Source organism: Paralichthys olivaceus, chromosome 6, assembly GCF_024713975.1.
Source record: "Paralichthys olivaceus isolate ysfri-2021 chromosome 6, ASM2471397v2, whole genome shotgun sequence".
In the NCBI taxonomy this organism is placed as follows: Eukaryota; Metazoa; Chordata; class Actinopteri; order Pleuronectiformes; family Paralichthyidae; genus Paralichthys; species Paralichthys olivaceus.
The window spans coordinates 21,375,316-21,403,163 of record NC_091098.1 but is presented as its reverse complement, the minus strand read 5'-3'; the positions used below and the strand labels follow the sequence as shown (position 1 = coordinate 21,403,163).

At 40.8% G+C, this 27,848-nt stretch overlaps 3 protein-coding genes across 5 annotated transcripts in view; 2 read left to right on the top strand and 1 right to left on the bottom strand.

The window, feature by feature from the left end:
• Positions 1-1,629: 1,629 nt before the first annotated feature.
• LOC109635243 (glutaminase liver isoform, mitochondrial) lies at positions 1,630-13,195 on the top strand. The gene is made up of 18 exons (XM_020096305.2): positions 1,630-1,978; positions 2,708-2,795; positions 4,140-4,261; positions 6,358-6,487; positions 6,577-6,656; positions 6,790-6,953; positions 7,336-7,394; positions 9,101-9,133; positions 9,220-9,278; positions 9,358-9,424; positions 9,538-9,588; positions 10,148-10,324; positions 10,425-10,556; positions 10,653-10,745; positions 10,872-10,933; positions 11,441-11,517; positions 11,698-11,761; positions 11,879-13,195. Exons 1-18 carry the CDS (start codon positions 1,767-1,769, stop codon positions 12,033-12,035), a joined length of 1,827 nt encoding a protein of 608 aa, XP_019951864.1. The 5' UTR covers positions 1,630-1,766; the 3' UTR covers positions 12,036-13,195.
• spryd4 (SPRY domain containing 4) lies at positions 13,054-15,573 on the bottom strand. Its single transcript, XM_020096306.2, has 2 exons — positions 15,381-15,573; positions 13,054-14,418 (listed from the first exon to the last, which is right to left on the bottom strand). The coding sequence occupies exons 1-2, from the start codon at positions 15,505-15,507 to the stop codon at positions 13,877-13,879; spliced, it is 669 nt and encodes a 222-aa protein (XP_019951865.1). The 5' UTR covers positions 15,508-15,573; the 3' UTR covers positions 13,054-13,876.
• Positions 15,574-15,832: 259 nt separating this feature from the next.
• LOC109635330 (acid-sensing ion channel 1-like) overlaps positions 15,833-27,848 on the top strand; it is a 44,943-nt gene continuing 32,927 nt past the window's right edge. Inside the window, exons 1-3 of one of the 3 annotated variants that reach the window (XM_069526789.1) lie at positions 15,833-16,019; positions 16,138-16,199; positions 24,030-24,225. In XM_069526789.1, the coding sequence (XP_069382890.1) occupies positions 24,127-24,225 (99 nt within the window). In that variant the 5' untranslated portion in view covers positions 15,833-16,019; positions 16,138-16,199; positions 24,030-24,126. Of the gene's footprint in view, positions 16,200-18,783; positions 19,762-24,029; positions 24,226-27,848 lie in introns of those variants that run through there. The other 2 variants (XM_069526788.1, XM_069526787.1) reach the window with 2 other exon arrangements.

Here is a 27,848-nt window from a genome sequence, read left to right as displayed (position 1 = left end):
ATGTTTCTTTTCCTGTGTGAGGTGGAGGGGGGAAGAGGTTAAGTTTGTGCAGGCTCGCTGAGTGCAGCAAGGGGGGCTTTCTCACACAAGATGGAGGATGAAGGGACAAAGGTGGCATTCATTGGCCCAGGAATGGAAAACATTTTCTCCCTGAAAACAGAGAAGCTACAAATGGCCGAGGTAGCGCGGAGAGGCCATGGGTTAGCATGCACCCCTTTTGAGAAGTCACATGCCTAGAAAATGCAGAGGGAACCTGCGAGGCCTCGTCTGTTTGCTAATGAAGATAATGCCATGTCATCACGTAAAGTCTGCAAGGGAGTGGATACGACACAGTCTGCAAGAACGAGACACGTAGAATGTGAATGTTTAGCGTGAGTGAAACCGAACATGGGCGCGGAGGCTTATCGTCGGGACCATTTTCCGTGTATTTAAACTGTCTTCATGAGAACTGGATTAAAAAGAGCGGCAGGAAAATGAGAAGTATCTCAAAAAAGTTTTATTCAGATTTGATTTCCTGGAGCTCCGTCCCCTGACTGCTCCATCACAGGCAGCCATTGTCTCACTGAGGAGCAGAAGATGTTGAGTTGCTCAACTCGCAACATCTCGCTCGGCTTCAAAGACAGGAAGTCAGAGCTCACATTCAAAAGAATCCCAAATGATACAATAAAGTGTGTTTGAAGCACCAGGAAACCTGCTCACCCTCCTCCCACCTGCAGAAAAAACACTCTGACTGTGATGTGTCTGAGTAAAGGGTTCTGGAGTTAGTGCGCCACCTAGAGGACAAGACAGTAATGTTTCAGTGTGTTAGTGTGGGGAGCTCACCAGGGGGTGTCGCCATCCCACAACAGTGGAAGCAGACTCTGTAGTGACGCCTCTGACTTCTTACCTATTTTATTTTTACTTACCAGACCAGACATTAACAAAACTCTTTAAAAACACGAACAGATTCAATCTGACAAATGAACGATAAAGATGAATCACTCTTGTGTCACCAAGAGCACAAATACTAGTTTTATTTACACTTCTCTAAACAACCTCACAAAGTGCTTTGCAAATAAAAAATGAAATACAGCATAAAACAAACACATTGCAATGTTAAAGAAATTTTAAGAAGACCACCCTTTACAATAATAAAAACTAGAATTTGGTAAAATCAGGGAATGCATTAGTCTGTGATAAAAGTATGTTTTAAGATTTGATTCAAAGGACACTACAATCAGCCTGCCATATTTTCTCAGGTTGGTCGTTCCAAAGCCTCAGGGTCTTTAAAGTAGACAAAAAAACAAATCATTAATTAAATATATGGAAAATATACACAAGACAACCGTTAACTGTTGAATAAACCAGAAGGTTTGAAGGATGAAGCTTCTTTTTCCAGATTTTTATTTAGATTTAATCTCAAACTTGGGCCCATTGAATGCTACAATTTGATTTATGTCCTAACTGTCTCTATAGTGACGTTATTCATCCCTTTTCTTTGCTTGTAATCCTCTGCAAGTCTCCATCAATAGCGGGATATTTCTGACAGATAACAGACGGTGGGGTCTGTTGACCCCCACCATCTGAGTCAACGTGCTCCCTGTGTCACGGCACCGCCCCCAAGCAACAGCCTGTACTTGATCCAGTGTGTAAGACAGCAGCAACTATTAGTTAGCTCAGAGGACCAAGGGGCACCGGTCACAAAAATCTCTCCAAACACAATTACAGAAGGTGGACAGAAAAAAAAACCTCTTTGAATTATTAAACGTTAAGTCGTCTTTATCACAATGCATTGGCTGAAAAGTCTGAGAACAGCTAACCCGGGAATCTTGCAGCTGTTTAAAAATGCAGGGATCTCCGCCAGAGCTGGAGCTGACAACATTGTTTTGTCCAGGATGCAGCAACCTGTTCCTCACCCCTGCTGGGTCGCAGCATCACCCCACACCCACAGAGCCTTTCATCAGCAGAAGGGCCCTGATGTGGATCAAGGACACTCCAAGTAGGTCACAGTAGACTGCAAATGAATAAATCAACATTAATTATCCAACATATTTTTCTGTTATTGTTCTGCATAATGTCTCAAGAATATTGCCATAAAACAAAACTGAGAAAAGTCATGATTTATGAGGCTAATGTATTATTAAAAGGCCTCTTCTGGATGTAGGCTGCATTTATTTATTTACCACCAAATGATAAGTCAAACATGAGACGTTTTACTTTTCTTTGCTGCTTCCTTAATGAAATGCCTGTTTCAGTGGTAAAACACATTTTTGTTGTGTTAATGCTGACTGACAGTAGAAAAGATGTAAATACTGACAGTACTGTGTACAAACAACTGTTTTAAATTCACAACAGACACACATGTTATGATCAGCAACGTACCAGAGTTAAATACACAGGGCTGGAGCACATCACCTGCACATCAACATTTTTCATGTTTTGTTGACATAGAATTCATAGAGAATAATTCAAAATACAGGTCTGAAAAAACCTGTGTTTATAAGAACTCTGTATTTTTATTGTAATGCTATAATCATGACATTGACATTATTGATTCTCACGTCATTTAAAGTAGAGGTTAATCGCTGATGCTGATGTTTTGCACCATTTTCACTTCTGTTGACGTCAATGTCGACGCACTGCTCCTGGTTTTGACTCAAAACACTGGAACCAGCCCAAATCTACAGATCATAAGGTCGTGTTTATTTTTATGTGTTCTCCTCCGCAGAAGTAGGTTGATGTCCAGCATGGAGGACCTGCTTTTCTACACCATCACTGAAGGCAAAGAGATGATCCCCCTCCCCCAGTTTATCTCTGTGAGTCAACAGCACCTTCACAGTTCCTCTGGATCATCACACAAAACACAAAACACTCTCCCCTGCAGCTGCGTTTGATTTTTGAGAAGTGAAATAGGAGCCAGAAACAGTCATGTTACCAGCTGGATGTAGGGTCAAGTTTAAAGTTTATCTATAGACCTTCTTATGTAATGATGTTGTGGGTGTGATCCTGAGGACTGACGTACTCATCATTCCAGAACAACTTGCAATTGTCACACGTTAGTTTTAACTGTGTCTGGGCTTTAGTTCCAATAATACAACAACCTCTTTAGATTAAAAGTATTTATAACAGCGAAATCAAAGGTTTACTTAGTGACTACAGTACACGCACTCACACACACGTTACCAAGCCTCTGTGAACCTATGCCACCACTATTTATATTTTATGGTCTTCCAGGGTGTGTCCAGACATCGTACCTACAGTAATTCAGAAGAACAGGACACAGTGCTCTGATAACTAAAAACCTGCTACGAACATTACTCCATCATTTAGCTTCATGTGTTGCAGCCTTTTGGACTCAAATTAAAAAGAGAAAGACGCAGATGTGGACATCTGGTGACCTGGGTGTCTATGGTTACTGATTTTCAAAAGGAGCACGCATTAGAAGGGACGTGTGTCAACACAGGTTGCTCGCTGTTACACCACGCATGACTAGATGTGTTTGCAGAGGTGAATGGGGCAGGACATAGACAGGTAACGTGTTAGCATCCCGGCCTGTCATTACCATCTATTACTGCAGTCATGTAGACTTATATCAGCCTACAACAATATTTTGTGGTAAATAATAATAAATAATAAAAGAGTTAAGCTTCACTGATTCCAGTGTCTTTGGTTAAAAGATGGGAAATTGCAGAATCTGTGTCAGGAAAATTACATGTAATTTCAGAATGTCATGGAAACAAAGAGCCAGACTGCTCAAAAAAACCAGTCAGTTGAAGGATCAGTCTCTAAATTAAGCAGAGAAGTGTTGTGCATGAGCTCAGGCACAACTTCCTCATTTCCTGGCCCGAGGTTAAGAATCCCTCAACAACAGATGTCAGATGAGGGCCTGGGGCCCCTCTGGTCAGGAGGGTCACGCACATGTTGTCCCCAAAATAGACACACATGGTTCATACTGTCACTGTCCGGCTGCCGAGTGACTTATTGGAGCCATTCCAGTGACGTGCCATGTTGGCACCCCTGAGTCTTTGAAATCACTTTTCATCTCAATTTAATATCCTATAAATTGACATTACACAAAGACTGATTTGATAACGTCTCCGTCATTGATGGTTCGCCCTTCTGCCCTTGTAGTTCTCAAACCTTATTTCCTCCCTCTGCAGGCTTTGAGAAAAACAGGTTTGATGACGTCCGACCCTCGGCTGCGTGACTGCGTCAATCAGATGCGACAACACTCACGTGACTCCAATGGTCCCGTCATGATGGACAAAAAGCTCTTCAGAAGGTGATTTTTTTTTTTTTCTTAAAACAAAACTGAGAACGATTTCAAAACTAGGAGACTGATTTTAGGGACAAAGTTAAATCAAGGGTCTTTCAAAATGTTCTGTTGTGATGAGGTTATCTATGGTCATTGCTATTTGAGTCCAGGAGACTGACGGTGACAGGTGCACACATTCACATGCACACTTGCCAGCCAAAGCAGCAGAGGGAAGGGGAAGACCGAGGGTCACTGGGGCTGTTAGAGAAAGGGCATCTTTCTGGTCAAGCTCCAGGTCGTGGCAACTACACAAGCTGACTCAACAGATCTGGGGGCTCCTGCTGTCCAAACTGTATAATTTCCTAAATGACAAGTGTCATCGTTCAGTCATCATTTGGCCTGCAGAGTTACACAGACTGCTTCTCCTCGTCCAACTTAATTTTGCCATCTTCCACTCCTGTGCTTGTTTTCCTGACATTTGTGAGGTTAAATATTCCTCAAGAGTGCTCACTATAAATGTAGGACTAAATATAGAGGGGAGTATCTTCAACTTTTGTGAAGGAAATGACCCATATGAATAATGCATGCTCTCACCACTCTCCTCTCCTCATGTCCCAAAACCTCACGCTAGCATCGCCTCAGATTAGTGAGGACTGCGGGCCAGATATTTTAGTTCCGTCTCGCTGTGGCAGGACATGCATTCCTTCCCTTAGAGCGCACGGCACTGATCAATTACAGCAATTAAAATCTATAAGTATTCAGTTTATGTAACCTGATAGAGTTTTGGTAACATAAACATTTCTGAGGCAGTACCAGTCTCAGTGGTTGAGTCAAAGAAGCTGAAGTTTGCTGACACATTGTTGGATTAAATTGCTGTTTCTTTAATAAATAATAATAAATGTGTCATTCAAATGTTCTGGCATCCCGAGGCAAATTATATATTCTCTTTATTTTATTTTGTCATTGGAAAAAAGAGCCTGGCGCCAAATGTTAATGTTTCATACATTTCTCTGAATATAGAACAAAAAATTTAATATTAATTGTGAACTTCCCTGTGGCAGATAGTATATCATAGCTGGCACGCATGTCATGAAGCTGCAGCTAAGAGTCTCTCTATTCTTGCTATGGGAGCGATCGCCCACTCTCCACTTCACTCCAGGTTCTGGGATATTTTTAGGCCGTCTGGCACAAGCAGCCAGGTTCAGATCTACAAACAGGTTGCCAGAGATGTTCAGGTCAGGCGACCGTGAGGCTCGTTCCAAAAGCTCCAGCTCGTGTCTCTTGAAAGTAGTTCATGGTGGATTTTGCTTTGGGTCATTAATGTGTTTGTAGAACTGAGCCTATTTTCAGCTTCACTTTCTTGACTCACTGTTTGATATCAGCATCCAGAATTTACTTAAGAGAAGCCATTCCTCCGTCTATCGCTGCAACTGCTCCTGTGCCACTGGTTGGCATGCAGCCCATAAGGAAAAATATTTCTACCCCCATGGTAAACAGCTGTTAAAGCAGAGGTCACTTAGCACTGACTTTGTATGTTGCCCAACTTCAGAAGTTTACAAGTGATCATAGGCTGGTTTTTATGGTTGCCAACCTTTTAAAATGCCAAACTTAGGCGATGGTTTGAAACTGGGAAGCTGTGACATTAGAGGGAGTTATCTTGAAGATACTGTAGATATCAATATGTACCTAGAGACGATGATGACTCTGACTTGTTAAAGGTCACTTGTGGGGTGCCACAAAGTTCTGTGTTAGGACCCAAGTTGTTTATATTGTATATTAATGATATGTATTTAGTGTCTGCTTCATTGAAATTAGTTTTATTTGCTGGTTTGTAAAAGTTTGGTACAACTTATACATACAGTGGAAGGGAAAGTGCTTATCACAAAGAAATGGTCTGAATTTAATAAGTCATCACTAAACTTAAGTAAAACTGAATATATATTATCAATTAATGAGCAAATTAAAAATAAAGCTAAAAATCCTCTTGGAAATTGAAATTGGACTAAAATAAACAGAATGAATAAAACAATGAATTCCAACCATAATTGCAGAATCTGTTCATTAATCATTTTGTCTCATCTTGTGATATCAGTAAAATGACAGTATTATGTGTCTTTTTGTAGGTTTGTGGTGAACAACATCATGCTGCTCACTAAGGCCTTCAAAAAGAAGTTCATCATCCCCAACTTTGAAGAGTTCACCCAGGAGATTAATACGATTTATGACAGTGCACAACAGCAGGAGGGAGGACAAGTAAGTAACACGCACGCTGAGTCAGTGCTCGCTGATTCATTGTTAAACCCTCACTCATTTGCATTTGACATTCATTTGGCTTTCCACAGGTAGCTGATTACATTCCTCAGCTGGCTAAGTTCAGCGCTGATCTCTGGGGTGTGTCTCTGTGCACAATCGACGGACAGAGGTACAGTTAACATCTAATGTTCACATCAGTGTTTCCATTCTGAAATCACTCATCGTCAGAAACATCTCACTAACCTACTTCCATTTTTACATTTCGTTTCCATTCATCTCCATCACATCCTCATGTGATGCAGACACTCAGTGGGTGACACCAAGGTTCCCTTCTGTCTGCAGTCCTGTGTGAAGCCCCTGGAGTACGCCATTGCTGTGCACGAATTTGGAAGTGAGCATGTTCATCATTTTGTCGGCAAAGAGCCCAGTGGATTCAGGTTCAACAAACTGTCACTAAATGATGAAGGTGAGTGATAAGACTCCAGTTGCCCTCTCTGCACAAGAACACACAATATAAATAAAGTGATATATGGGAAATGTTATTTTGTTATTGAGAAATCTTGGAAACTCCGGTTCGTTATCTGTGATTTCAACAGTTTTTGGTAATTGATGAAGGTATTGTAAGAACAAACCTTCAAAAGTTGCATCAAAAGAAAGACTTCTTGCCAGATTTTCTACCATTTTATCACCTCACCTTTACAACCAGTTGCTATTCTTCACTCTGCTCTAAAGCAAACAGAAGAGATCTGCATCTCTTTAGTTTGTTTACTAATGTTTACTCTACGTCTTCCTCATGAAATCTCTATAATATCAGCTGTTGATCAGTATGACATTCTTTTCTTGTGCAGATAAACCACACAACCCGATGGTGAATGCTGGAGCTATCGTCATCAGCTCTTTAATCAAGGTAACATCTTAATCTTGACTGCTCTCTCTCTCTCTCTCTCTATATATATATGTATATATATATATATATATATACATATATATATATATATATAAAACCTGTATTCTCCTTTGCACAATAAATATATTACAAGTTGATCCTTAATCAGTAGGAGAGTAAAACAAAGAGTGGCATCTCAGGAGGAAACGTGTCATGGCCCAGAACAGTTTTTAAAACCCAGACCTTATTAAATCTCTTTCCCTGCAGCATCTCACTAGACTTAATTACAGTTAAAAAAGTTAGAAACAGCACAGTCTGACCTTTTCCACAAAAACAGAGGTCAATAAACAAAATACTTTTGTTTGACAGGACAGGGGCACTTAATGGACCAATCAGATTTCAGTTAAGGCCCATGCCCCCCTGGGCCCAGCCCTGGATCCACCCCTGCTTGTGACCCACATTTATTGGAAATTTGGCAGCACACATCATAGTGAAACGTGATGATCACACTATTTGCAAATAGCATTTGACGAACAGGCCCCAATCTGAAATCAAGTTTTGGGTCCTATGAAGACACACCTGACAAGGCTGGGATCTGTCTGGTTTAAAAAATATTAATCATGGCGTCATTGATTCTGTGTTCGAGTCCAGTGAGAAGCCACAGAATTTGACTCTTTTGGTTTAGTTGAAATATTCACAATTAACACAGTTTATAGAATCTGTTATAAAAATTAGTGAAGAAACTTACTCCTGAACGTTGATGTCAGCAACAGCTATCACTTATCTAATCATTCATCTGCTGGCTGGTCACTCGATGCCCACAGCAGTTGGACTATGGTCATCACCAGCTGACTGACCGGTCTTATCTGTGAGCTTTGACCTTAACTTAAGCCGTGTGTGTGTCTTTGGTAGCGGGGAGTGTGTTTAGCTATATATGGTTGTGTGTCGTCCTGAAGCTTCACGGCCTGACTGAAGAGACCTCTTATCACATGTAGGTCAGGTTCAGCAGTGACGGAGGGAGTGTGTGTTTGGTTCCTGATCAGGGGCGTTTGTGAACCTCTGGCCAATTACAGCTGTCAGAGTAGAAGGTGTGTCAGCCCCCATACCTTGTGCGTGAATGTAGTCGGGGGCAATGTCATCCTATTTTCTATTCTATATTTACATGTTATTTATGTATTCTGAGAAATGTTGTATCCTTAAAGCTTGATATTTTACATGCAAAGGGGATAAATCTGTTTTTGCAATATTCATGCCCCAGTTAAAACAACTGCACCTCCAAAAGTTTGAATGTCACATGTTTTATTTAAAATCAACAGATCAGAGCACAAGAGTGGAATTATCTGTAGAGACTCATTTATTGGTCCTGGGGTTTATCCTCAGGTCATCCCTTCACCTCACACTAATGTTTGATATCAAATTTCCCCTTTATGGGTCATTAAATATGAATGTGACTGCCGTCCCTTTTTGGTAACTCCACAGCTTGGTAATGATCCCTTACCGGAATTCAAGCATGGCCATAAACATCCCACAGGCCACAGTGAGCACGTTGCCACATGGAAACAGTCACAAAGGCGTCATGTACACATCACACCTCAACGGCCACATGAGATTGGATTCAATACCTCAGCGTCAAAGTACTCAAACACTGCCATCTGTAGGGGCTCGCTGTCTCTTCACGTACTTAAAACTGGAATAAGAGAATAACGTTACCCCACTTCTGTTTACAGCCTCATTCAAATAAAGCCGAGAGGTTCGACCATGTAAGTAAAATCTTTTCATTTCCACACTTGACGCCAGTCGTTGGTTTGAAGTCCTGACCCATGTGTAAATACGATCCTTACTGCAGGTGATGGAGTTCTTGAAAAGCATGGCCGGTACTGAGTATGTGGGCTTCAGCAATGCAACGTGAGTACCACGCTTCAGGAAATCAACCTACTTGTCCTCATGAAATGTAGATTTTTTCATACCTGGTATGTTCCTGCAGTTTCCAGTCAGAGAGGGAGACCGGTGACAGGAATTATGCAATTGGTTATTACCTCAAAGAGAAAAGGGTAAGATTGTTTTTTTTTGGTTTTATTTAATTACAATCATTTGCTCAGGTTTTCAGAAAAACTGAAGAGGCTCAATCCAAGCTGACTCTAATCGTACCCTTTTGTGTTTGCAGTGCTTTCCTGACAATGCCGACATGATTGCAGCCCTTGACTTCTACTTTCAGGTGAGACAACACTGTGACAGCAGGATCTCATGAAGCCATGGATCATATCTACTTTGTAAATACACAACTTCTAGTTTTAACACTTCGATCAGGTTGAGCTCATAAGATATAACATATTAATAACAGAGCTTTTATGCAGAATCCAGCATCCAGCTGTGTCCCCATTTCAGTGTCCCCTGGAAACATTAAAGAAACAGTGTCGTCTGTTCTGCTGCCACATTTTGTGTTTTTCACAAGCAAAAATACTCCTTTATTGCTCATTTTGAAAAAATAACTTTTTGGCTGTACTTGCATGTGACAGATTGCTCGTTCGGTAATGTTCTGTGTGATCATTCTTCTTAAAGGTGAATCTGCAGGTCTTAAAATCTCTTATTAACTTTATATTGATTCATGTTTCTTCAGAAATCTATATTTTAGAATTTATTTACTAATATCATAATTTTTCTAAGGTTTCCATGATTTCATCTACAATCTCCTGAAATGTCTTGATAACTATGTGACCACAACAGAAACCCTGAATATTTCTCAGCACTGTACTGTTTCTTTCTTTCCATGACAGTTGTGCTCCATTGAAGTGACCTGCGAGTCAGGAAGTGTCATGGCTGCCACACTGGCCAATGGCGGTATTTGTCCAACCACAGGCGAGCGTGTGCTGAGCGCTGAAGCGGTTCGCAACACCCTGAGTCTCATGCATTCCTGTGGCATGTACGACTTCTCAGGACAGTTTGCTTTCCATGTGAGTCACCAGGGAATTCAGCGATGAGTTTAAAATAATGGTTTCTCTTATTTCTCCAGGTATTAAGTCTTCACACATTTTGTTTGATCCTCTTGTTCAGGTGGGCTTGCCGGCTAAATCTGGAGTTTCAGGTGCTGTGTTGCTGGTGGTTCCTAACGTCATGGGTATGATGTGTTGGTCTCCACCGCTGGACCGTCTTGGAAACAGTGTTCGTGGAATTCACTTCTGTCAGGTGTGCAGCCGTCATCACAGCTCCACTAATGTCTCTTTATCTAATTTATCTGGATCTGCATGTTTCAAACACTTGATCTAACTTTAACTTCCCCAGGAGCTGGTTTCATACTTCAACTTCCACAATTACGACAACCTGAGGCACTTCACTAAGAAACACGACCCCAGAAGAAGATCGGATGATGATCCAGTAAGTTTGGGACCACAAATGTAGACTCTCAGGCTAAAGAAAAGTAGCAGCCTGTTTGGCTTTTTATGTAAAAACCTAACAATAAGTTTACTTTCACACTCTTATATCTGCCTTCTAATCTGTTAGAACAAGTCGGTGGTGAAACTGATGTTTGCAGCGTACAGTGGTGACGTCACAGCTCTTAGGAGGTAAATATACAAACACAGACTTTACTTCTCCATCCAGTTTTTAGAAGTACACAACTTGAATACCAAGAGTTAATTAAAGGACCAGTGTGTAGGATCCAAGCGTGTCGGAGAAGCTCAGTGGCCTTCAGGTGGCTTCAAGTGATCAGACACTTATGATAACATAATTATAAATATAACATTACATTTCTGCCTATTGATTCCCATAAGAAGTGGAAACATGGGAAAACAGGGTCAGGATCTGTAGAAATATAAACTATCTGCTTGCTGGCACATTTATAATCACATTTTATGTTTTCTTTTAGCTTCATACGTTACAGACGATCAGGTCAACAAAGGCAATAACTTCTCCTCCAGTGTTCTTGTAAAACCTTTACGAGCTAAATGATGCTTTAGAATGTTCGTCGCTCATGTAATTGCACAGATACTCGTCTGTTCTCAGCCCAGTATCTGACAGTTAACCATCGCTCGAGTTAACCTTTCCTTTCTGCTCCTCTGTCATCCCTCCAGGTTTGCCCTTTCAGCTGTGAACATGGAGCAGAGAGACTACGACTCTCGCACGGCACTCCACATCGCTGCAGCTGAAGGTGACACTTTATTATTAGTTCATTCGTTCTTCAATGATCTCGGCTTAGATATTCAAACAAGAGCAAATTAAACGTGGCATTTACATTACAATGTTTCAGTGTGGTTTGGGAGTACGATCACGTAGGTGAGAGTTGCCCGTTCCTGCTTTAATGTGAGATGGCCCTCTTCTTTTCTTTCAGGTCATGTGGAATCTGTAATTTTCTTGACTGAAATATGTAAAGTCAACCCCCACATGAAAGACAGGTAGGGATTTTAAATATAAACAAATTCATTAGATTTTTTAAACGGTAGATCATGTGTCCATCTTCAAATGACTATAACAAACTATTCAACTCCATATTCCATTGTGTTGTCCATCAGATGGGGGAACACGCCCCTGGACGATGCCATGCAGTTTGGCCATGATGTTATTGTCTCAGTCTTGCAAGAGTACCAGCGTGTTTACGCTGACGGAGAATCCCCATGTGACGCAGAGGAGCAGAAGACCTCAATGGATACGCTGAAGAGCATTGTTTAATCCACAAGGGATCACAAGGGTTTGTAATGTAAATCCAGTTGATTTAATTATGCACCTATGAGGAGTGAAAGAACGGGATGATTGAGGGAAATCATGAATGACTGTGTTTATCTTCTTTGGACTGTTGAAATGATGCAGAACTAAATTCCCTCGTAGTGCTTTGCTGCAGACTGGGGGTTTGGTCAACAATATAAAGCAGAATACATCCGTTCAATGTGTTGCTTAAAAAATTTACTCCATGATTTGGCTCGGTGCAATATTAGCTAGAATGGCCCTAGTTCCCTATTCTAATTTGGATCTGCACCAAATGCACACACTCATAAAAACCAGTCCCATATTCATTTATGGATCCACACCTAAATTTAGTGGATTCTTTCCTGACCATTAATCCAAGTTTCGCAGAAAACCGTCATGTAATTGTTACGTAATCCTGCTGATTAACAAGGACAGATTAAAACCTTGACCTAAGCTTCTGATGTAAATATAGAAAATTATGTTTATTCGTTTTGAATGTTGAGCTATATTTTGCTTCATTGTTTTATTTGATTGAGGGATTTCTTGCCCCACTGTGCAATAAGTGTATAGATATTCTTATAAGTCTTCTTAATTCTTCTACCTCAACAGGAGGTGCTTCATTTGTGCCTCGACACTGAAACAACAGGTTTTCTGTGTATTTGATGACATTGTACTGAGGCTCACAGGCCAGTCTACTCACTGCTGAAACCTCGTCGTGTTTGTGCCCGTTTTTTTCTTTCTATCTGGATGAATTGTTCTCACAACATGAGCGTGAGCTAAACGTGTGTCACAGAAACATGTCTACGTCTCTGGCACAGGGAACAATGCATGTTTAGGTTACTCCAGCACAAAATATAAGCACAGTATAATTAAATTGCAATGTGTGCAAATGAGTATTTCCAACTGGACACGGTCGTGTTTGAAGTGATAATTTATATAAAAAGCTAAATTGAAACTTATGCATAACCAAGTCATGTGTCAAAAACATAATTTTACAGTTGAATCTTCTCAAATCAGCGCATTTTATTCACAGTTTTATTTTAGTTGAACTATGGCAAACAAACGACTCCTCAGCATGACATTAGCTTTACTCTGTCGCTGTAAATATGTATTTTCCTGCTGTAAATAAAGGGACTGTGAATGTAGTTTCAGTGACGTTATTTTATAAAACAATACACAGTATGAACATGAGGCTGGAAAAGCTTTTGTGCAGATTTTTGGGATTTGAAACGGTCTGTAGTCTGAACACAAAGAATACAAAAATGACAGCTTGGCAGTTAGTGTTCCCAAAAACAAGCTCACATCCTTTTCACGTCGGTTAGTGGACATATATGAGGTACACACAAAAACAGCTTCTGTGAAATGATTGCCTGAGGCTGGATAACACGTGTCAAATACAGTATGCAACAATAATGCAATCAGAAAAATTCTAACACCTCCATTTTTTTCTCTATAACAACCTTTGGCTAAAATCAAATTCATTATATAATTTCCTAAAAAATATTTTTTGTTTGTAAATGAATAAAATGATAATGAAGTGTAGATTGATAAGTAGGAAAATATACATATTGTTTTATTTTAGCATAAGGTGGAATGAAGAGGTCTAAATACTTTCCAAATGCACTATATACTATGAACAGTCTTTATGAAAACAGCTGGCACAAAGAAAAGTAACCATCACAATAAGCGCTGAATGATTCCCAAGGAAGATATTGCTTTCTTTCCTGCATTGAAGATTATGTTGTAATAAGTGCTGCCATGGTACTAAACCCAGGCAACTCTGTGTCACCACCATCAGAATCATCGCCATCACAGGTTAATCTGCATCATTTCAGGCCATCAGGCTCCTCCAGACCAGAGTGTGTGAGCAGCTCCCCGTCCCAAAGTCCAAACGCAGGGCACAGAGGAACCTTGAACTTTGCCCTGACGCTGTGAATGATCCTGGGCTTCTCGATGTCCACCAGCGCCAGGAGCCCCGCGTCGTAGTCAAGCAGGATGCCTACACGGTCCGGCTTGCCTACAATCGTCACAGGAACCATCTTATTGCTGGTCATGGCGAACCACTTGCGCTGAGCGTAGCTGAACACCCAGGAGGAGCTGTCGGTCCCCACGCAGTCGTCCCGGGACATCAACACCTCAGCCACACCCAGACGAAACTCTTGAGACTTTTTGACCGTCACCTCCCAGTAGTGTCGTCCGCTACTGATCTTCTCATCGCCAAAGACGACAGCCCAGTCCCGGAAACGCTCCGGGTTGTCTTGCACTTTGCTGGGGTCCAGGCCCAGGATGCGGTAGATGATGCCAGTGTCTTTCTTAAAGAGGTCCAGACTGCTGTGGGCTGTTCTCTCATCAAGCTTGAACTGCAGATCTGCAGAGAATACACCACAAAGAGAGGAATATCTGATTACTCAATGGAATGAGTTTAATAATGGAAGCCTCATCGGAGTCAACAAGTGGATCCCAAACTAAGAAATGTAGAATTCAATCTGGAATCAGATTAAATTAAACTGACTGGCGACACTGTATCACTTCTTAGTTGTAACTTCCACATGTGCTTTTCCTGTGAACATTCTCCTCTGAAAAACATCAGTGAATCACATTCGTTCAGGCATGATTAAGGTTTTCTCAGGTTTTAATTCAACTTTTCATTTGCACAAACAAACAAATGGTGAATTTGAGAATGAAACTGAGGCAACATTTTACAGATGTACATTTAACATTTAAAATCTGATCGATAGTCACTGAATTGTTCAATGGGAGCGAAAAACAGTAAAAAGTACATTTTCAAGCATTGCACCTTCACACCTTGATCAGTTATTCAAATTAAACATTTTAAACAGCTAAATAAAAATGTTGGGAAGTATTGGTGTGATTTTTAATAGTGTAATTTAATAACGTATGTGACATTAACTAAAGCTGTTTAAAAAACAGAACAGTAGTTCTCTGCACTGTTTACAGTACAAACATAAAGTGGTATCAAATAGTTTTAAATGGTTACTCAGTAAACACAGTACTGGAGTAAATGTTTTCAAACTACAGAGCCAGCTCCAGTCTGTTTAAACGGTCTAAGAAGTTTCCACCAGAGGAAACTTGTTAGTTTTTATTTGAAGCTGCTGAAATGAAGAAAAGCTGAAGGTCACAAAGTAAACATGTCTCCAGTGTCAGTACAGACGCTATTGTTGTGGCAGGAGAAGCGGGTTTAAACGGGGGAAGCCTATAAATAAACTAATCATCCATCATCTGTTGCCCCTGATGTGACACTGACCTCTGAGCTGCTCAAGCTAACTGCTAACAGCTAACACCTGTGTTTACGCATTAACAGGAACTCACTGCTGCAGGTGGAGGTGGAGACGTAGCACCTCCTCTCCGGCACACTGACAGTCCTCCTGGCCGACAGGGAGGTAACGGTCCGTCCTAAGAGGAGACACAGACGAGCTGCTCTGTGAGACACCGCCATGTTTCCACTGCTGCTGCTCACATGGTCCACTTCCTTCTTCTGCTCATAAAAACATGAAGCTGCAGCGCCCTCTGCCGCCCCCCGCAGGCCTGGAGGGGAAACACAGCGCATCAGCACCACGGACAGCAGTCACCATGAGAGTCTGTATTTAAGGAATCATGAAAATATACACACACACACACACACACACACACACATATATATATATATATATACTTTTATATAACAACAAATGTTTTTTTAAGTTGTGTCTCAAGCACGTGTCCTGGGTCCACTTGAGATTGTGTTGACTTGATTTATGTCTTTAAATCTTGATATTTGGTTTGGTCTTGTAATCTTCTTGTGTTTGAACTTTATTGTATTTTTAGATTGATAACTCTGTTTCCTGTTTTTGGATTTGTTAGTGTCTGTTTTATTTTGAAGCTTCTTTCCTGGTGTGTGTCTCTCTGTTGTTTTACTTCCTGTGTCTGTGAGGATTTCCTGTTCCCGTGATTGTCTGCACCTGTTCCCAGGTATGTGCCCCCTGAGTTGAGTCATTCCTGTTTCATTTGAGAACATGTGTTAGTTTTGCTGGTTTGTTTAAATGTTGGAATTGTTACAGTTTGAGTTCTGCTCTCTGTCGTTACTCAGTTTTGTCCTTCTGCCTTTTTTTGGATGTTCATTTGATCTGCCTGCCTCCTGTCTACTGAACCGTAAGTCTGTTTTTTGTTTGTTTGATTAAATCCACCATCTACACCTGCTCATCTGTTTGCTTCTTGGTATTGACAACAAAAAAAAACGTGAAAAGAGGTAAAATATAAAATACACGAGTAAAAAAATAAGTGACATGCAGTGTGCAAATGATCAATAATCAAATAATCAGCTGCATATGAATAATATCAGCATACTTAAGTGATTACATGATTGCAAGATGGGGTTTTCAGTGTGTGTCTGTTGTGAGTTTGTGGGGTTCAGCAAAGTTCAACACTTTTACAGTTTTGGATTAGAAGCTGTTTTTTAGTCATGTGTGTGTCAGAGGGGAGACGTTTGGTGATGGGGTGAGCCGGGTTGCAGATGATATTTGAGGCCCTCTGCAGCCAGAGTTATTGGATTATCAAAATATGTATTACCATCATATGGCTTCAGTCCAAACATCGAACATCAAATCATATGTGGAATTTTAGTGTCTGCAAAACCAATTGTTTCACTATGAGACAACCGTCGCCCCTGCTTTGTGCAAATCATTACTTTGTATTACTTTTGCATCATTTTGCATTTGTTTTTGCATCTCCATCTATAGTTATTTGTCTTAACAGACCCTTTGGATCTATTTGTGGTCATTTAGCATCGCATAATGGTCATTTATGTCTTTGTGGTCATTCAAGTCTCTTCATAGGCAGTTTGCTTCTCTGTTTGTTGTCATTTTGTGTTTCTTTATGGCCATTTTGTGTCTTTAGGGCCGTTTGTTTTGCATCCCTGTGAAGGTGTGTGTCTTCGTCATTCTGAGTCTATTTGTGGTCACTTTGCGTCTCTTAATGGCCATTTTGTGTCTTTGTTGTCTTTCGAGTCTCTTCCGGCAGTTTACATCTCTTTGTGGTCATTTGAGTATTGTTGGCATTTTGAGCTGCTATTCTGAGCCTTCTGTGTGTCTCAGTGTTGTCACTTTCATCCATCATAATATCATGAGTGTTTTATATATATAAATAACAGCATACAGTCATATATATATTAAACCACACGACTTTGCTTTCTAAAATTAAAATTTCTGCATTAGTTATAGCTGTTTATGTTGGATGTGGGAGGAAAGGAAACAGCCTCTGGAAACAGTGGCGAATGTACGCAGACTTTAATGTCACAGATTAGTTTTTTTTCTTCGTGTTGATTCATTCAAGGTGGGTAATGAATCTTTTATGACAAGTAATAAATATTTTGTCCTATTAACAAAGCTTGATTCAGCCTTGTTGCGCTGCCAGATCCATTTTTCATGCCAGTATCCAGCTGGGGACTAAATGTCATTGTTTATTCATGGTCCAATCTAAACATGGCAAAGACAGTATCATTAATAATCTTTCTTTCTTTTTTCTCTGCCTGATAATGACTTTGTTTGGAAAGTTGCAGTTGAGACACCTTCACCTCCGCTCACAAGACATGTAGGGTTCATAACTCAAGTTTATAGGCAAAGTCACTTTAAAATTGACGAGCAAAACATTCTTTGCACATTACCACACTTAATGACAAATACACTGTGCAACTACACAATACAAATACCTTACTGTGCTCCATAGTAATGAAAGAAAACAAAAGAAAACAACTTACTATTACTTTTCAATTCTTCAAAGCAAAAATACCAAATTACATTTCCAGCTTCTCAAATTATTTTTAATGTAGTATAACAAATATGAAACTGATTATTTGGGGGTTAAGCATGTGTATCATCGGGACCTTGATGGCTCCACGCCACAGTCAACACTGCACAGACTCAAAAGCACAAGATGGCAGCACCTGTGTCCAGGATATTATAGCTTCATTTTGCACAAGAGGAATTGGAAACAAAGACAAATCATAATGAGAGCACTGTAATGGTGGCACAAGGTATTTATTGTTCAACACGGCCAACTTAAATCAATTTTTATTTTTCCATTAGAAGCAATGAGGTGAATACAAAACAATTGCATAATAACAAGCTTCTGTTTCCCCCAAAAAAAGACTAAGGAAAGAAAACGGCTGTGATAGATTTGAGCTAGAGGAGAGAACGTGACGTCTTGACTTTGGTTGGACGATGTTAGCAAGTTGCATTTTGGGAAATGAGGGATAATAGCATGTGTCAGGATTTCTAGGCATCTGCTGGTTTGATGTTGACCTTTTCGGCCTCATGTGTGACCCCTGATCTTTTGAAGGTGATGTCCAGTTTAATGTCTTCTGTCTAGATAAGTGCTGGGTAATACAGCACTTCATGAGCAGAGAATTACAAATACTGGACCAAAAGCAAAATATTTAGCAGATCTGGAATCAATATGTTTTACATCTCCTAACTGTAATCCATCAAAATTATACTGCAATAATTATTATTTATTTTGAAGTTATTTTGTCCTTTGTCCAGAAGAAGCTGGACATTGAGCATAATGGAAAATCCTCTCACTTCTTTTCTCTCTTCCTCTCTTCAACCTGTGTCTGCAGTCATGTGAAGTGAATGATTGAAACTATAGTAACTCACAGGTGATGAACAGCAGCAGCTTCCACTCTCTCTCCTCTCCTCCACTGCTGCTGCCACACACACACACACACACGCACACACACACACACACACACGCACACGCAGGAGCTCACGACTCAGCACCGACCAGAATAAAACCACCAGTCTGACTCTCACTCACGTTGATCTGAGGATCAGTGAGTGACAGAGACGTGGTGTGCGAACTCCTGATAAACGAGCTCAAGTGTCAGAAGGATTTCTCCTCTTCTCCTCTTCTCCTCTTGTTGGCGTGCACGCAGGAATGATGCGTGCGTCTCGGGACTTCAGCCCGACCAGCGGATTCTCAGTCTGCTGAAACACTCCCTTCTTCTCGCTTGTTTTGCTTCACTGCAAACCTGCACCACCGGAGCGCAGTGGTGATGGACCTTGGTTCGGATGTCTTAACGCACGAAGAGTCCTGCAGCTTGTGTGCGCATGCTTTTGTGAAATGTGCCACTTTTTCTCGCAATTCCCACTCGTCTGACTTTTTGGAAGAGCCACGGATGCTGGACATGTTCCTCTCGCAGGGTGCATGAGAGATGGCGACCGAAAAGCACCAAGTCCAATACTGGCACCTGTCCGGCTGGATCATGACACTTTGCGCCACAGGTGAATGAATCAGTCTCTCTCTGAACCGTGCGTGTTTTTCCAATCTGTTTTCGAGCGTGTTGCACACAGACCATGGATCTCAAAGTAGAAACCGAGGAGCTGGACTCGAATCGACCTCCACCCATTGAAGTTTTTGCGCACAGCTCGACCCTGCACGGGATCTCCCACATCTTCACTTACGAGCGCTTCTGCATCAAACGCTGCCTGTGGCTCGTCTTCTTCCTGGGCTCCCTCACCTTCCTGCTGTACGTGTGCGTGGACCGGATCCACTTCTACCTGGAGTACCCGCACGTCACCAAGCTGGACGAGGTCTCGACCCCGAACATGATGTTCCCCGCGGTCACTTTCTGCAACCTGAACGCGTTCCGCTTCAGCCGCGTGACGCGTAATGACCTGTACCACGCCGGGGAGCTGCTGGCCCTGCTCAACCAGAGGTACCAGACTTTACTAAGTGTTCGCATGTTGTTGTACATGTGGCTTTTATTTATCTTCTATCATTCAGCAACTGCATTTTATTTTTCTGTTTTAATATCCAAGCAACCCTTCACTGAAACCCTCCATCTCGTCTTTTTTACAAGCTGTCATTGTAAACCTATGAAAGTTAAATATTACAGTACACCACACTTAAGTATTTCGATTGGATGCCAGTTTATAGGTTACTAAAAACTCCACTGTATTACACAGGGAAATATTTTTCACTTTATTTGACATTTATAGTTATTGGGAACTTTGGCGATTAAAGATTTTAGATTCAAAACCTTCAATTATGATAATGGAATATGAATAATAAATCAAATTGGCTCCACCTTTTAATATCGAACCAAACCAACCTTGAAACTCATTGTAAACCCATGAAAGTTAAATATTACACTTGTTAGTGGTGGAATGAATAATTACATTTCCTCAAGTACCACACTTTTTTAATGTTACGCCACTACACAACATTGCAGAGCGAAATACTTCACTATCGACTTTATTTGACTGATAAAGATTTGAAATACAAAACCTACTCTGATCTCATAACATGTTTTATTAATATGGATTAAAACATGTATAATTAACCTACAATCTTGTGAATAATATAGGTTATATTATAGATTGCAATATGTATAATAAAACTCACAGTAAAATGCTGCTTAAACATTAATGCATCATTAATAATAATAATACTAAAACACTCTCAAGGGACAATTTTCTGGATTGTGACAACTTGCATTTCATACATTTAAGTACTTTTCAGGGAAACTTTTTACAGTGTATTATTTATAAGAGAAGGATCTGGTGATTGTGTGTCACTCCCAGTATTGGAGAGCAGGCCTGAATCAACTGAGGCATCATAATCAGAGACATCCAGCTGCGTTACCCGTGCAGCTGAAGGCTCTGGATCCTGGAGCAGATTGTAAAGCATGTACTGTGTAAATCTATATACTGTATGCACATGCAGGGAGGGAAAGATGGAGAGTCTGAGATTTTTCAACCCTGACGTCTCTGAAACGAATCCATCATTCATACTAAATCCACTTGTTTGTAACGTGTTAAAGAATGTGCTTCTCTAGTTGTCCTATTTGCTGTCAAAGGAAACGGATGGAGAGAGAGAAAAGACATTGGGTTTGAAAGCTGTTTAATAGACATGTTGTTTTCCCTGCGGTGTAACATTGTGCAAATATCAAGAGGCGCTGCAATAATGAAATAATCAGCAAGTTGGTGTCAGTCAACGCTGTGTGAGAGAGAGAGAGATCTGGGTGATCAGAAACATTAAAAAGTAAAAGCTCAGATGATGGGAGCCTCTGACAGGCTGTCAGTTGAGTAAATTGAGGACAGGACTCGGCACACAGAGCTAAAAGGCCTCTGGTGGTTTTACTTTATGTGGTTATACAGCCAACTTCGTCCCTAAATCTTTAATGGAGATCCCAGACTCTACACTAAAATTAGATATTTTTCTCTCTGTGACTGATAATCAACACTTGCCATCTGGATTTTTTTCATGAATACATTTACTACTCTCATATTTCCAGACTCACGAGGGTGATTTTTCAAAATTGGAGACTGGAACATAATGGAAACTGATTTTTTCCTTCTAAGTTTCCTTCTCCGTGTGCTCATCTCCACTCTTACACTCTGAAGTAGGTCTGGTGCTCATTATCCTGCCTCCCTCGGCTAGGTAGAGAGGCGATGAAACAGCACTCTTGGCTGTTATAGACCCAGCCTGAAATGAAAGCGCTCGTGGCATGAAATCCATTTAAGACCATTCTCCGCCCACTTCTAATGTTTGGAGTCACTGGTCTGGGAAATGTCTTGTGGCATGATATTTAAGCTTCGCACATGCTGAAATGTCAGCGTTGATTCCGTCAGCTCATGCATTTGGGACTTTATCTCATAAGTGCCTTCTTGGCGGGTTTGTTCACTTTGCAAACAGTGGGGAGCAAATGCCCCTCCTCAATTAAGTTCCTTTTCAGTCCAACAAAAACCTCCTCTCAGCCTCTGCCACAGCGGAGCTCACCCTAAACTCAATGTCACAAAAAAATCCATGAACTAATTTTGAGGGTTAGGGTGGAGGATTTCAGCTGGAGTCCTTAATGACCCTGTGCCCTCATGAGCATGAAAACCAAAACCATTACTGCACCTTGTTTTATAAGAAATGAAATGGTGTAATGTGTCACTGTATGATGCTGTAATCATGTCGTACATCACCCGCAGCTGTTTGAACAATGTAAACTGCCGAATCTCCTCTCTACTCACGTCATGCGTCCAAAACGTTCTTCATATGAGGCAGTGGTAAGGAAAACAAAAGTCCAAGCAATCTGATCTTTGGCGAGTCCATTAAAATGGTGACACTTTTAATATAGCACGGTGGGGCATCACAGCGAGGTAGAGAGCCGGGACATTTACAGCTACTCTGCTCTCTTTTAATACAAGGCAGCGTGGTCAGAGTTTTGTGAGCTCCATTAAATAAAAATAAATTTCCCACTGCCACCAGTAATGTTGCTTTGTGATTTGGGTTGGCTGGTCCTCCACCCACTCACTCACATGCCTTTATTGTCAGTGCCATGTAAAAATTATTTTTTTAGGTGAAACAGAAAAACTAATTAAATATCACCGAAATGCAACTGAATGCCAAGCTATCAATAATGTACCAATATCGTTTATATAATGAGTGATGACGCTAATGATGATACATGAGGAGAAATGAACTGTTCATTTAATTTAACACATTAATAAGGTCAGAACATTGATTCATGTCATTGGGATCCAGGATTTACTGATGTCAACATCTCAGTATCCCAATATAAACAGATATGGACCCGACACAATACACAGTTTATCGGCAATCAAAGCCAAATATCAAATGCAAAGCTTGAAGTTGCTTGTAAAGAATCTGTAATGATTCAGCGATGATGCAGTCTACAGTCATGCTAATTTGTAGCAGGTATAATGTTAACTAGTTTATTGTGTTAGGATTCAAGTGGCTGTAGGCCTGATCTATTTTTTTATACTAGCAGTGCCAGCATGTAAGAATTACGTAATAGTCTGAAACACTGAGCTGAATCTCAATTCAGGGACTTCATTCTGTGTAAGCAGTATTTGAGGACCAATTGCTGCACAGTGGTGTGACTATACGCTGTCCTTCTTTTCAACGGCTCCTTCAAATGTGGCCAACAAAGATTGCACACTGGTGATGAAGCAAACGATCTTGCTATGTGGGTGGCTGAGCTACAGTAAGCATAGCGGTGCAAAGTAGCCGACATTGCAATGGCCAAGAGCGGGACAAGCTGGTGACACAAATAGGAGGCGAGACGGTGTCATTTCAATCAGGCCTTTGCAGTCCACGGAGGAGCTAACCCTCGGGCAGCAGTTTTCAGTGGAAAAGCCATTAAATCCCAATGTGCACTTCACCTACATTCTGTCAAGTGGACGACAGACTGATGCGACACAGGATGTTGAATATCTCCACACACTTAACAGCTAAAGTACAAGATAACCAAGATGATGATCTGATGATGGTACTAGATGAAACATGAAGCGATCACCAGAGTTATTCCTTGACAATGTAATAGTCGTAATTGTGCAGACATTTAAAACCAAAAGCTTCATAGCATCATCAAAGTCATTAAAATGCAACTGGCATTCAGGTACTGTATAATACATAGAATACTATATATACTGTGCCAGTATGTCCAGTAGATGTCTGGACACCTTTCAACAAATACAACATCTGAGAAAATCATCATGACCAAAACTATCATCATAAAGACTTTTTCTGTTTATGTCTGAATCCAGATAAATGAGATTTGAGCTGAAGAACTCCGGAGCCTGAAGCTTCTTCATCGAAATGGACAAGTGGGTTTATGGGCCTGTACAGCTCTTGTATGAAGTTTATTATAAACTGTACAGTAAAGTGTTACTGAGGGATTTCACCTCAGAGGAAGAAAAGGCCAAAATGATCTTGTCCCTGTTGAGTCTTTCTAAGTTGCATTTTTAAAGAGTAGAAGCTTTCTGATAAAGACGTACATGAAGTGTGAAAACATTTTCAAAGGATGATATTCCCTTTTTGTAAAGTCTGCTTTTTCATCATGCTCTGATTATTCACTGTGAAGATTCACTGTTCAAAGAAATTAATCATTCTACTCAAAAGGATAAGAAATAAAAATCAGTGTTCATTAATGTAAAATCTGTTTTTTATTTTCTGTGTTTGTCTGTGCAGGTATGAGATCCGGGACATTCACCTTGTGGAGGAGAGCGTCCTGGAGAGCCTGAAGGTCAGAGCCGACTTCCACAATTTCAAGCCGCGACCCTTCAACATGCGGGAGTTTTACGACCGGACGGGTCACGACATCAATGACATGCTGCTCTCCTGCCACTTCCACGGCATTGAATGCAGACCAGAGGACTTCAAAGTGGTAAGTCGTCTCCACGGTAACATCGCGAGGATTTTGGTCAGAAACCAATAAAAACAATTCAAATGAAAAGAATGATCATAAGAAGAATTGGAGAGGGTTTGATCATCTTCCACATATTGATGAGGATGTAATGAAGAACCTGCTACAGTTTAAACGTAGATTTGTTTGAAATGACGCCACAATATCAACACTGATCACTGCGTAACGATCAATACTTTTCATAAATGACTCAAAACTTTCTTCAGAGCTGCACACGCATGCCTCTGCCTGTCCCGCTCTAACAACCAAATTATTTAAACAGCATTTGTATAGAGGAATGATTCTGTCCCAAGCTTTTTGATTCATATAAAGAACTGATCACTGTATCATGATCATCATTTCTACTGAACAGTTAAAAATCAGATGCAGAGCAACATCCCGCTGTCATTCATTAGCAAGTGTTAAAATCAAGCATGGGTGAGCTGTATAATCTATCACAATCATGTTAAATGTTATTTACTCCTGTTTGAAAATACCAAAACTAACACTGTGGATTCGATGTGAAGAACAGCAGGACAGTGTCAGTTTTAGAAAACATTATTCAATCAGATTTTCTTTTTCAATCAGAAAAATGACAGAATATCAACACACATATCCTTTAAGATTAAGGTCATTAATAAGCCAGTGCTTGATTTGATGTTTGAATAGAAGAGTGCAGCCAGCACACACTGTAAAATCAAAGCATTATCTATTTATAGCGGGTGAAAGAGCAATGAACCCAGAGAACAAAGAACAAACCTCTGAGTGAACCGAAGGAAAACTGTGTAGTTTCCTGACCTGAGGATCCCTGCTGTGCTTTCCCTGCGGAGGCTGCTGGTTTGAATCCAAACATTCCCCGTTGTAAAGCACAGACGCACGTCTATCTTTAATTTCTTCTTTCTCTTGTGTAGTGAGGATCATGTCAAGGTGTGTTCATCGGCCTGTGTATAAAATGTTTTGAATCTGTGCCGAACAGTCCTTGTTAAAATCATCAAACACTGTTTGGAGCTTTTTATTTATTTAGTTGAATCCCTGCGGTTCTGTGTAAATGTTTACATCTACCTTTTCATCTTTTCTTTCTTTGTTAGTGTTTCCACTTCAAAACGGGGGGGGGGCGTTGTGCAGCAATGTCCTTTTTAAAATGAAAACCTTGTGGAGGAGAGATGTGTGGAGCAATGCAGCAGTGCTGGTCAAAGTGTGTTTAAACCCTCCACTGATACATGAGCGTGACGGACTGAGGAAGTTTTCCCTGCAGCAAAAAGTAGAGCTCCCTGGCTGCAGTGTCTGTGCCATAAAACCCTGCTGTTGCTGCTGGCACACCCAGACACAGTCGCCAATAGTCACTGGCAACTGATGTGGTTTTTAATTTGGAGCTGAACATTGATCACTTCACGCAGCAGCTTCACTGAATAGATTGGATTAAGTTTTACGGTAGTGAGAAGATTCACGTTTCTCTCCAGTGCACATCTGTGCTGGTGTGGAACAAGTTGTCCATAAAGTGAATGGCGGTATGTCTCACATTGTTTTTTTTCTCCCTTTTAATCAGAAGAGTTAAGTTAAAATAAGCCTGCAAGTTTTGGACTAAGGGTTTTTTTTTTGGCGGGCAACATTAAAACACATCCTTACACAGTGAAAACAGAGATGAGCTCATCACACGACTACTTGATGTAGCAGCTGCCTTGAGGCAGCTTTGAGATGATATTTATGTTTATGAGGGATTTCATTATTTTTCTCTGAACCCAGTGAAAAGTAAAACTACTGGATGCTTTTGTATACGTCTCCACATGTTGTGTGAAGCACAAAGTGTGGAGTACCTCCTTCATCAGAGGCGTCTGGCAGCAAGTTGAAACTCTGATTCTTTAAAGATTTACGCCAACTCCCAAAAGTGAAGCCAAACAATCTTGATCAACCCCTAGTGGCTGGCTGTAGTATAGGTCGTAAACCCCTGATCCTCCATGGTAGCAGATGCTTCTTGACAATAAATTGTAATTGTCTAACATATTTTAAGCCCAGTTATCCATCCCACCCCCAGGCTGACTCAGAACTCATGTTAACATGTGTTTGTGTTGGAGCGAGTTAGGAGAGAAAAGAACAGTATTTTGAGACCCCATGGAAATTCATGAACATCTTCAGGCCTAGTCAGTCCTGCCATATTAGGACACAACAGGAACACTTTTAAAACATTTAGGTGAGATGTTGCAACATGCAGGAGGCAGTATGGCCTCAATCCAGACATTGTAATAGGGGGTCTGGAAAAACTCTGATATTTTTTTTACATTCTCACATACTTAGCCGAATAGCCAAACCTCAGTGCATGTCGGAAAGCAGGCAGATTTCAGATCCTGGTTCAGGGATGTGGAAGATTGACAGTCTGGCAGGAAACAAGGGGAAATTACTGGTATAAATCCTGAGGGCGGTGATTGGAGAATGAGGAACACATGAGCCTGCAGGGGGTTAGGAGATGGGGTCTGGTAGAAAAGTCTGTGAACGTGTGGTGGTCAGGAAGTGAATGAAAGACACTAAAAATACCCATAAAAAAGAAAGGGCCTATAGGAGAAAATGGCTGAAGGGAGGGACAGATGCAGAGGGGAGAAAATAAACAGGACTGGGGCGTCCTTGTGACACATCGATAAAATGGAACTGATTGCATTGGTGGATTGTTTGCAGGAAATATTTTTGTGTCGCACTGAGGAATTTTTGAAGGCAATATATAAAGTGAACAGATTTACACCCTCTGAATTCAGACAGGAGTAAAAAGAGACGCTGCCAGTCTCAACTTACCCAGAAATCATTGTAAATGAGGCCATACATTGAGACAGAAATCCAACAAAATGGCTTTATGTATGGTTTTAGACGTGTGTTTGAAATCTGACTGTTGATCTAAGAGCTGGTGTATGGTCCCTCAGTACGACAAGCTGTCCACAGAAATAAAGTGTTTGTAGTCATTGTTAATGTGCTGACTGAAAAATTGGGATAATGGCTCACACTCTCAGACGATCTCGCTCTCGGTTGTTCAAATGAAAATGCCACAAATAAAAAAAGAGCTGGATAAGAGAAGTACGAGGGATCTTTGCTCTTCTCTTGTTTTGGCAAGTTACACAAAGGTTTGCACACAGATTCAACCTGTCAACTAAGTGTCAGAGGAGATGGTTTCTGATGCCATCTGAGGAGCAATCATGAAGGAGTAGAGATCTGGTGTTAGCCATAGCAGGAGTCTTAGAGCTCGTTGGTACTCGTCTGGTTCAAGAACTCAGACTTTGTCGACTCTTATCTGGAACCAGAAATCTTTAAGAATGTGGCTTGCATATCTAAAGAACTGTTCCTCTTATCAGCTTCACACCTGGCATGTGTGTTGTTAATGGCCCAAGGAAGCACAGTGTCGAATTTGGTACAATTTGGTCACATGTTTACCCTGAGAATATTTATGCCTGTGTAAACGTGTCTACTGTCCTCACCTGCTGTGACCCTGTGAGACGCATACATTTTATTAACATCGGTGCTTTTCCTGCAGTGACAAAACATTTGCTGTGAAAAAGACATTAAGATTCCACAGTTACTAGCCTTCCAGCTTGACACTGAAACATAAGAGGACTTTGAATTGGTTC